Here is a 10722-nt window from a genome sequence, read left to right on the forward strand (position 1 = left end):
ATTTAAACACTCAAAACTAAGCCCTTTCCAATTGAACATCTAAACTCATTATAAAGCATTTTAATCAGACATTTTCAATTTAATTTTTTTTTTTGCATGTACTTATATTCATCTATTATATAGTTAATTTAATTACATAAAATATCTCACATCATTTAATTATACACATCAACTTTAAGTAATAAAAAATACCCGAGATTTTACGACTTGTTGAGACTAAGTTCAAGTGTCTAAACAACATAATTTCACGTGATATTAAATTGTCAGCATTTTAGAGCCCAAAACTGATCCATTTCAAAACCCCCTAAACCAGCCCAGTAGATTCTTGATTATTCTTGATTTTCAGATCAAACAAACAATGAATACCTAGCATTTCACAACAAAAATTGAATCAAAACCCCTTTCAAGAAACCATAAATTTACATCAAAAATCAAATCTTTCATTAATCATTCTTCAAGAATGAGATAAATTTCCCACACCCAAAAAACCCCAAGAGCCAAAAAAAAAAAAAAAAAAAAAAGGGAAAAGAAAGAAAAAAGTTAAAGATTAAAAGGAAATAATGGGGCAAAACACAGGTGCAAGTGGCAAAAGCAAGAAAGTAGAAGAAGAAATGAAGAAAGAAACATTAGAAGGAGAAGAAGAAGTTGAAGAACATGATGAACAAGATGGAATGTCTGTTCATTCTCCTTGTAAACCTCAATCTTCTGCTCTTAGAAAGGTACCCTTTTTTTTTATTCTTCTTAATTTAGACTAATCTAGGTACCCTTTTATCCATTTTGTTTCATATTGAAGAAATGGGCTTTTGTACATAAAAATGTGATTTTTTTTGAAGAAGTACTTCCTTAGGCTCAATTTATGTGATATATTTTGATTAGGCACTGAGTTTAAGAAAGAAAGAAAGTTTTTTAAAATTTGTGGTTTAAAACATGTCGTAGATATATTTGTGTGACTGTAAATCATTTCATTAAGGATAAAAGGGGAAGTTTTAAGTTAAATTATTTTTAATATAGAAATGTATCATTCTTTTTGGACAGACTAAAAAGGAAAGTGTATCACATAAATTGAAACAGAGGGATTAGTATTTGAGAAAAAAAAAAACTTGAAATGGTTGTGCTTGGACATGAATACAATTTTGAGAAATGTTGAATTTTTGCAAGTGATTTGGAGCTAAAAAAAATGTGAATACAGGTATTTGGAGTTTTTTGAATTCCAGGATATTCTTGAATTCCGGAAAGTTGTAAAAATTCTATGTCCAAACATGACTCCGGAATAAAATTCCCGAAAAAGTGAAAATTATCCATGGCCAAACAGGCCTTAATCTTTTTTTCTATGACATGCTGTGTTTGTATAATATGCATGAACGGAGCTAGGGTATTGCACTGAACCCCATTCGTCGGAAAATTAACGCTATATATACAAGGTCAATTATTTTTAGGTATATATATAATAGATATTGAATCCCCTTGGTTTCGCTGTATGTTTATTTCTATATATTTTGATCCCTTTAGTTAAAAATCTGTCTCTGGCCACTGATCATATGCATGTTGATGTGTATGATTATAGAATTTATCAATTCTTTTGTTTCTTTTCTTTTGTGTGTATGTTTAATTTTTTGAACTATAGGAGCAATCGCAGGTGGAATTGGAGATAAGGTTGTTGGAGGCTCTTGAAATCTATCCCCCCGCCAAATTGAGAGGTATAATTTGTAAAGTTTTAAGTATGATTTCTCATTTTATATGTTTCCTCTTTTAAGTTTTGCTGTGTTTTCTGTCAATGAAGCTGAACCAGTATACACAGAAATTTTCTTTTAAGGGATATCTATGTAAATACTAACATGATTGTTCATCATTTTGCTACTAATTGACGAGAGTCAATATTTCAAGAAGTTTCATCATAAGCATTAATATTCTATGTTAACTAATGTTGCTAGTCAGTGGCGGAGCCAGAGTTTTCACTAAGGGTGTCAAAGTATAAAGGAGTAAAGTCACGAAGAAGCCAAGGGGAGTCAATATATAGTATATATACATAAAAAATAATGTTTTATCCAGTTACACTGTAATTTTCCGACGAAGGGGTGTCAATTTACACCCCTTGAATGCATGTGGCTCTGCGGCTGTTGCCAGCAATGCTTCATAGAGTACCACCTTAAAATCCTATAGTAAGACTAGTACTTGTTCCGGGTGGAATCGATTCCCGACATTCATTAGGAAAAATCAGCGCTTGACCAGTGAACTAAGAACTGGAATGTTTCAAGTGGTATCGTGTTTTCATATCTATTTGTTATTTGTTTTCGCATATTATTTAGCATATATAAATGTAGTAAAAGTTTCCGGGGAAGTGGTATCATCAATGTGTGTCCTCCCCTAAAGCTGAAAAGGTGGTAGCTTAATCATAGTTTGTCTAGTTCAAAAGTAAAATGTGGTGGCTACAAACTCGTGGTATAATCTTGAACATGTTGACATTTTGTGGTAATAGAAGTGCTTTGATTACTAGGGTTTGAAGAATTTAATGCATTTCATACCTTAGCACACATGTTGTCTTTCTACTTAGATCAATGGCGTATAACTGCAAGGAGTTGTTTGGTTCATGTACTAGTTATGCATGAATTTTAACGCAAGGATTGTTTATGCAGTGAATAATAATGTAGGTATTGTTATGTAGTGGGTACCAATATACGAATTGTTATGCAGTTGATAGAGGACGAATTACCTAGGTTCAAGGTCATTTTTGTCTTTAAATAGCTTTATCCAGTTCTAATAAGCATGGTATTCTACTTTTTGGTCTCGTATAAAGTCATAAATATATTCGCACATAAATATTTGTGGATATTAAGCTTAATACCGAGAATTAAACCTGTATTACTTATGGGGATTTTTTTTTCTTATGCAACCAACCAAACGATGCATTAGTTACACAGAAATTACTTTTTCTTAGCGACCAGCCAAAATTCGTCGTACTTTATGTGGATATTATTTTGAATGTGGCCAACTAGATGGCCCCTAAGTTATAACGTGCTGTTCGAGAGAGTAGTGGCTACTGCTTTTTTCATAACAAACTAGCATTTCGTGGTGTTTCTGTTAATAAAGCTTTACATTACTGAAAAATGTAAATGCAGCGTGTTTGCATAAGTGGAGCTAGGTATAACTGGAGATAGGTTGATTTTATAGGTTGATTTATCTAAAAGATAAGTGGTAGCAGTCAGCTAGGTAGGAGAACACTCTCAGGCTTGCATATAGATGGATCTGCTTAGTTGTTTGCAAAGCTTAATTTGACTGAAGTGTTTGACTTTGTAGTGTCATAGTTACCTTAGCTACTACAATTCTTAAATTTGATCTATTATGTGGCTGGATTATATGCTTGGATGTCATCTGAGTGTTTAATGTTGCTAGATATTAGTAATTATTATGTTATACCTAGATTGTAATATAATTAGTTGCTTTCATGCTATTTGGCTGCGAGGCTACCTTGCATAGGTAACTGTAAGAGAGATCGTGATAGCTGAGTAGGTAAGTCTTTTAATTTAATTATAGCTAAGTAGGTAAGTCTTTTAATTTAATTACTGTCACAATAATAGATAGTATATCATCATAACCGTAGAAATGGTAGAATGTATGTTGTGATAGAGAAAAGACAAATAGTAGCTATAATCATAAGAATATTCTTGGAATTCTTGATTTAAAAAAAAAAAAAAAAAAAAGAATATTCTTGGAATTTTATTAACTCTTGATGAGTAAAACTTTTTTCTGAAGGGCAGAACAATGAAAAGTTGTGGAAAGGGCAGAGTAGCTTGCATTAATCTTTTTTTCCTGCTGTCAGAGTGAGACGTTTAACATGTTCACCTTGATTCTTATTGCAGGCATACATCGTCATTTTGTCCTTTACGGCTTAACAGAATACCTTCGTAGAAGGTTACTTGCCTACCTTTGTCCTTTTCTTTTAGTGGCTTATCAATTAGAGGCTTGTAAATGAGCTGAGCTCATGCGCACCTCAGAAAAGAAATACGAAAAAACGAGGCACATGTAAAAAACATAACCACACATGCAAACAGGGGGAGTGTGAGGCATTTAGTTAAAATTTTATGTGACTTTATCTTTTGTCTATCAACACTGAAAGTTTATTGTCACAGCTTCAATAGGCAGTTTGCTCCTGATGATGTTTTGAAGCTGCTAGATCGCTTCTACAACTTGGATATGGTGGTATGTATTATTGGTTTACTTTCTATTTAACTTTAATCATCATGACTTTTCCGTTATTCGGTATTTGGCTTTGAAAGGCTGCTTGTTGGAGCACAAGAATTTGCATATGTATGGATTCTTCCTGCTCTATGATTAGCAGGATCATAACTGATACACTGAGATACAGATTTGCATGCTGTTCTTGTAGTAGTAATCTGAGTTTCTTAGAAGTCAAGTCTACTTAATATATCAGTTAACCCTGTTCTCCAAGAGACCAAGAGATTGAGCTACATGAAAGAGAATTTGTTGTACTGCATTATGAAATGATGCTTATGTTACTCTTTATCATATAACCGTCACCTTAGGCTTAGGTGTCTCTATTTTATAGGGTAGAATCTAGGTTTAGGCAGAGCAATCTTTTTTTGGAGTTATAAGGGATGACTGTTCTGACTATGGTGTTCGTTTAACTACTTTCAGAAACCAGATGATGAGGATGCAGAAATCCTAAATCAGGAGGAAGAGTTTTGCCTGCCACAAAGTTATTTCTCGAAGGAGGAATCTTGAACGAGTTTGGAATCGATATGGGATTTTGGACTTCATATATGACAGTTTTTGTATAGTAGTATCAGGGTGGTTAATGTTTCTTTTTTGATGCCATAATCATTCTACATCTTCTCTTTGAATCTTTGATCTTCCTTAACAGGCAGTCTATCTTACTGAAAAATTTGTATGCTTACTGAGAATTGATTTCAGCTTCCTAACACAGACTGTTTGATCTTTTTACAAATTTTCTCTTAGAGACTTAACCACTCCTCCCCTCCCCCCCCCCCTCTCTCCCCTCCCCTCCTTTCTGTACTTGGATATATGGCAAATTAGTCGAGTTGCACACAAATTAGTCATATACCACCATTATTCCAAAAAAGTGAAATTATAGTAGCAAGGCTTGAAGTACTCAAGAAAGCATTGTGGGCAATTGGTTATCTCTGGTTTTCTTACTCTGATTGTTTCATTTCATATTATTGAGCATCTAGCTTAGTGATCTTTGATTAAAATGTTTTAATGTATTAATCCTCTTTTTAATACTTATAAGACAACTTGGAGATGCAACCTTACGTTTCTTTTTGTGTAATTTCTTTTACTGTACAAAAATGAGGGTCAAGATTATCTTTCATATGTGAAAAATAAAAACGAGCAAATTGAGAAGAAAATCCATGATTTTTCTAGATTAGACGTTTGGGATAACTTTATGGTTTATGTATGCATTAATCCAGTTTAAAAAATTGACAAACGCATCACCCTAAGATGATCATTTCGTGCCTATTGAGAACGAATCAAAATCAAATGATTCTATTTCTTAGTCTTTCTGACGTGCTCCTCAGCAATTAGCAGTAATGCCCCTATATATTAACCCTCGGTCTTTTTTTTGGCTAATTTGAGTTCATAACATTACTGTAAACAAATTGAACGTAAAATATCCCTATTTCGCTAGCGATTCATGTATGGAAACCCCAAAATGGAATAAATAACCTCAATCATGGAGCAGGTCCGTTAATTTTCTTGGTTTAAGGCAACTAAATGAGTTTGTGTGTATGTAGTATGTTTTTGTACTCAAAGGAAACTGTCAAATACAGTAAGAGAATATGTATCAAAATATATGATAAAAGTAAGAATCATAATCTCAATTTCATTAGTATATTGGTTCTTGAAAAAAGCAAGGATCTAACAATGACTCAAAAAGCAATTAGAAAAAACATTAAGTAAGTAATACAAAATGTGCCCGCTGTTTAGATGATAACTCTTCCACAGTTAACAATATAAGTAAATCAAAAACTAGAACACAAGAATGAATAAATCTCAAACTAGTAAAAAGAGCAGCTGATCATTCATGAATTGCATCTTCTTCTGATGAGGCCATTGCAAAAATAACGCAAGCAGTTGTGTCTTGTAAAGCTGAGAAAAAAAGTCTGTAGTAATTTCTTGCGCGTATCGACTATTGTTTAGCTTTTGATGCCTCCTATTATAGTGAAGAAATTACAAATTTGATGTTAGCAGTGTCATAAGCTATAAACTTCAAAAATTGGAAATATGTCAAAGTTATATAACTCACTTCAGGTTCAGCAGATTTGGCATCAGTAGATTTGGCATCAGCAGATTTTGCATCAGCAGATTTTGGTTCAACAGCTTTTGGTTCATCAGCCTTCACATTCTCTTCACCTGTACAAAGAATTATCATCAGTATTGCTTTCGAAAGATTTCCTTTTTGTGTGAGTTTAAATTCTATGCACTGGCGAGTAAAACAAATATTTACACAATCAGGTTACTAGGTAATTACAAGTAAATCTTTTTGATATGCATTAATCAGTAACTTAATGAAAATGGTACCTAACCTACTATAATGAGAAGTTTGATTCAGAGGCAAGAATTGGAACAGAAATATCAATCAGAAAAAGAAAAGCAAGGTTCCGTCATTGAGTGACAAATGGGGAATTTATGAAAGTTACAATCCCCACTACTGAATAGTGAACCTACACGCTTTCATCGACGTTGTTTCTAGACCCGGAGGCTGAGAGCGAACTATCGAAACTTTGGACTATCTGGACACATACTTTGTGAAATGGTTCATGCATGTTTGTTGCCACGAGCAACAAGATCAAGTTGGTAAGGTAAAGCTTCATTTTGGTTTCCATGGTTGATGATATTATAGAAGCCCCTTTACCATGCTGTATATATCAATATATGGGCTATTCTATTTGTACAAATAGGGTGAAGGGGCACATTTACACTGTCGGTGCATATAACTTAAATGCTTATTGCATTACTATACTCTCATGGTTTATAGTAGCAAACAAGAAATAGTTCTATTTCACAGAGACATTAAGGAGCTTCAAAAAAATGTGTGAGTTATGCTTTACTAATATCCTTTTTATTTTACTAGCGATTTAGGATAACTAATTACCTCCATCTTCAGGCAAATCAGAGGTCCATAGTGTGAGGTTGTCTCTCAACAGCTGCATAATTAAGGTACTGTCCTTGTATGATTCCTCACTTAAAGTGTCTAACTCTGCAATTGCCTCATCAAAAGCTTGTTTAGCCAAGTGACATGCCCTGCAAATTGAGTTATCAATCTAAATCATCTTATCTTATCATATCATATATGTACAAAGATAATCAAGATTGGTTTAAAATGCTACCTTTCGGGAGAGTTCATGATCTCATAGTAGAAAACAGAGAAGTTCAAAGCAAGACCAAGTCGAATCGGATGTGTTGAAGAGAGATCAGTGTTTGCAGTTGCAGTAGCAGCCTAAAAAGGATTAAAGAGGTGCAAAATCAAGTGATATTCTAAATAATGTGCATCGATTAATCGACTAACGTAATTTTCAGTTAGGTTAACAGAAGAAATAACTTGCCTCATAGCCTTTCAATGATTGTTCAGCAGCCTCTTTCCTTTCAGAATCAGTCTTGAACTCAGCAAGGTAACGATAATAATCACCTTTCCTGGACCACAGAGACAAAAATGAGAATGTAAATCTATCAGAAATATGCCGAAAACAGAAAGAGTTCGATTTGGAACAACTGCTAAGGTCATGAGCCTAGTATTATGATGATCAAAATAGAAACTTCACTCGAATTATGTTAGGGGGTCTCTCTCTCTCTCTTTTGCCAGATCTAGAGAACTACAGGCCCTCTGTCCCAAATGGCCAAATTCCATCTCCGTGGCCAACTGATTAGCTGGCGCTACCAAAAATTCACATGCTTGCATTACTGTTGAGGATGGTTTGACTATCTTGGACCACAGTCATGGTTTTGGTTTTCATTCCAATCATAATATGGTAATAAATCTCCTTGGGCTCTGGCTTCGCAAATCATATTCAACCTTTTATTCTATAACAGTGGTGCTCGGGCACGCTTGCGGTACCTGTCATCCCAGCGCAGATATCGGGAAACTCTATCCACCCTAGCTTGGATAGACCGGAAGAAATCATCTTGTGTTTTTGCTTCCACTAGGATTTGAACCTGAGACCTTATGGTTCTCACTCACTTCATTGACCACTAGGCTACACCCTTGCGTGCAAACCATATTCAACTTTAAGGCATTTCATTGTACTTTAATCACCCTCAAGAAGAAGCACACTGCGATACCATTGATTTCCGATAGCTTCTATGTGTAGTAATGGTTGGATCTACTACTACCTCGTCCATTGAGTATAATAGATCAAATCATGGTACACCAATGAACATAGGAAATATGGTGCATTATCTTTTAGTAAGAAAGTTAACAAGGTTGTAAACAAATCTGACTTACATTTTGTAATAGAAGACTGTAGCTTCACCAGTGCCAGCAGATGGAATGAGATGTTTGTCAATGATTTCAAGAATGTCAGAGCAAATCTTGGAGAGCTCTTCCTCTACCTTTTGGCGATAGCCTTTTATCAGCTTGACATTTTGCTCGTTCCCTTTTGACTCTTCTTTCTGTTCGATGGAGGACATGATACGCCACGAAGCTCTTCGAGCTCCAATGACATTCTTGTAGCCAACAGAAAGCAAGTTCCTTTCCTCCACTGTCAATTCCACATCAAGTTTTGCAACTTTCTTCATACTCTCAACCATTTCTGTGAAATCAAACCAATGTAAAATCAAGACTTTTACATTCCATTTAAGAAAATAGATAAGATAAAGTATTCACAACACAATTACTCCCTCCGTCCCATAATAAGTGTGCCAAAGACAAACACATTAAGAAACCAATGATGAAGCGTAAAGTTTACCAAATTACCCTTATGTTAAAAAAAATAACTTTTTCCTCTTGATGATTAGAAGAGCGTACGCAGTAGTAAATTCATCTTTTGACATTGGGAATCCAACAATCATTATTTAGAGTACTACTACTTCTTTTGCCTCTTACCAATTCTATCTTCCATAGGCCAAAACTTTCATTTTGACGTGAAACCCAAAATTTGAAATTGTGAATCTAACTTTTAGCCTTGAATAAAGAAACTTGTCATTTTTTGTCCAAGGTCAAAGTGGAAAAAACTAGTCAATATATGCATTGGTATCCTAAGGTGACACTTATTATGGGACAAAAAAATTTGGCTAAGGTGACACTTATTATGCGATGGAGGGAGTATAACAAGCGATTCATATGATCTTCAACGCACAAAAGAACAAGCCCAAGATTCAACTTTGAACTATTAAGTTATCAACCAACAAAAGTTTATCTTTACTAACTGGAAATTCAAATTGATGAGCATTCCAACCTTTAGCTAGCTTAGAAACATTGTATCAAAGGGCACAAAACTTTCTTCCTTTAAATGCGTAATGCATTCCATATTTTATATTTAGATTATATAGCCTCAAACAACAATATTGATCAATGTTCCAACAAAAAGGAGGGGCACCATTTTTTTTCTTAAAGATTTGTCGTGTAAAGTCACTTGGTTTTTATTTTTTATTTTTTTATTTTTTTATTTTGTCCAAGTCACTTAACCATTCAAATCGAAGCAACTGCCTGTCCAAATCAGGCCTATGACGTGACCGGTATGTCCATAGATTCACCTTTGTTATATCTTCCATACATCACACTAGATAGATATCATATCCGTGGAATACATTAATTAACCACAAAATAAGGGATAAACTTTATGTTTAAGACACATGTCATGCATTTATTGCTTTTGACGCATGTATGGCGAGTAAGTAACTATTTTTCAGCACCGCATACACATTGTACTCATATGCTCCATTTCCCAAATCTTGTACATAGAAATTAACAATACAAAGCGGCAGACGAATCCATCATATAAACAGTACGTAGGTGCACGTAAACCTATTAGCGCCTTGGACTACATATACGTATATAGTAAAAAAACAAAACTTTAAATAATATATATAATAATCTTAAAATATGTAACTTAACAGGTGCCACCTACGACCTTTTAAATCAAGAATCTGTCTGAGATACAAAATTTACTCTAATGCAAATACTGATAATTTTATTTAACGACAGATTATGAACAAATCATAAAATATTAGCTACAGGTTATTTAGCGATAAACATAAGAAAGAAGCAAAGAAATCAAACCATCATAACGCTCAGCTTGTTCGGCGAGCTTGGCCATGTAAACATGAGTTTCTCTTTCCTTTTGGGACGCCATATTCAATGCAATTATTGTAATTAAACAAGAAAAAGGATGATGATAGAGATATTCTAATGGCAAATTAAAATAGAGAGTAGAATATTATTTCAAAGTTTTCTTGTTTACAAATGAGTGAGATAGATGTTTTGAGGAGTTAAAGAAGGAAAGGAAAAGCGTGAGAAAAGGGAAAGTGAATGAATAAGGATGAATGAGGTAGTTGTGGGAGGTTGACTAAATCTCCATCTTTGGATAATTTAGTACATCATTGATGGTAAAATTAGTATAACGTGAAAATAGGTAACAAACTTGGGATTTCATTTTTGGATTTAACTTTTATTATTAGTATAAGAATATTCATACTTAGGGACAACATCATTTTTGGTCCCTCAGTTGTCAGATAATTATTTGATTT

At 34.0% G+C, this 10722-nt stretch overlaps 2 protein-coding genes across 3 annotated transcripts; one reads left to right on the plus strand and one right to left on the minus strand.

Annotated features, from left to right (window-relative positions):
* Positions 1-314: 314 nt before the first annotated feature.
* Positions 315-4937, plus strand: LOC132067856 (uncharacterized). 2 transcript variants are annotated; one of them, XM_059461239.1, is made up of 5 exons: positions 315-719; positions 1637-1697; positions 3858-3909; positions 4128-4197; positions 4654-4937. In XM_059461239.1, exons 1-5 carry the CDS (start codon positions 561-563, stop codon positions 4738-4740), a joined length of 429 nt encoding a protein of 142 aa, XP_059317222.1. In that variant the 5' UTR covers positions 315-560; the 3' UTR covers positions 4741-4937. The 2 variants fall into 2 exon arrangements, with proteins under 2 accessions (XP_059317222.1, XP_059317221.1); XM_059461238.1 differs by having other exon boundaries at positions 316-719; positions 1625-1697.
* A 916-nt stretch (positions 4938-5853) lies between these two features.
* Positions 5854-10517, minus strand: LOC132067857 (14-3-3-like protein GF14 iota). Its single transcript, XM_059461240.1, has 7 exons — positions 10256-10517; positions 8480-8786; positions 7584-7671; positions 7368-7477; positions 7133-7281; positions 6284-6390; positions 5854-6190 (listed from the first exon to the last, which is right to left on the minus strand). Exons 1-7 carry the CDS (start codon positions 10326-10328, stop codon positions 6167-6169), a joined length of 858 nt encoding a protein of 285 aa, XP_059317223.1. The 5' UTR covers positions 10329-10517; the 3' UTR covers positions 5854-6166.
* Positions 10518-10722: the final 205 nt, after the last annotated feature.

The sequence above is a fragment of the Lycium ferocissimum genome, chromosome 8, assembly GCF_029784015.1.
Source record: "Lycium ferocissimum isolate CSIRO_LF1 chromosome 8, AGI_CSIRO_Lferr_CH_V1, whole genome shotgun sequence".
NCBI classification, from domain to species: Eukaryota; Viridiplantae; Streptophyta; class Magnoliopsida; order Solanales; family Solanaceae; genus Lycium; species Lycium ferocissimum.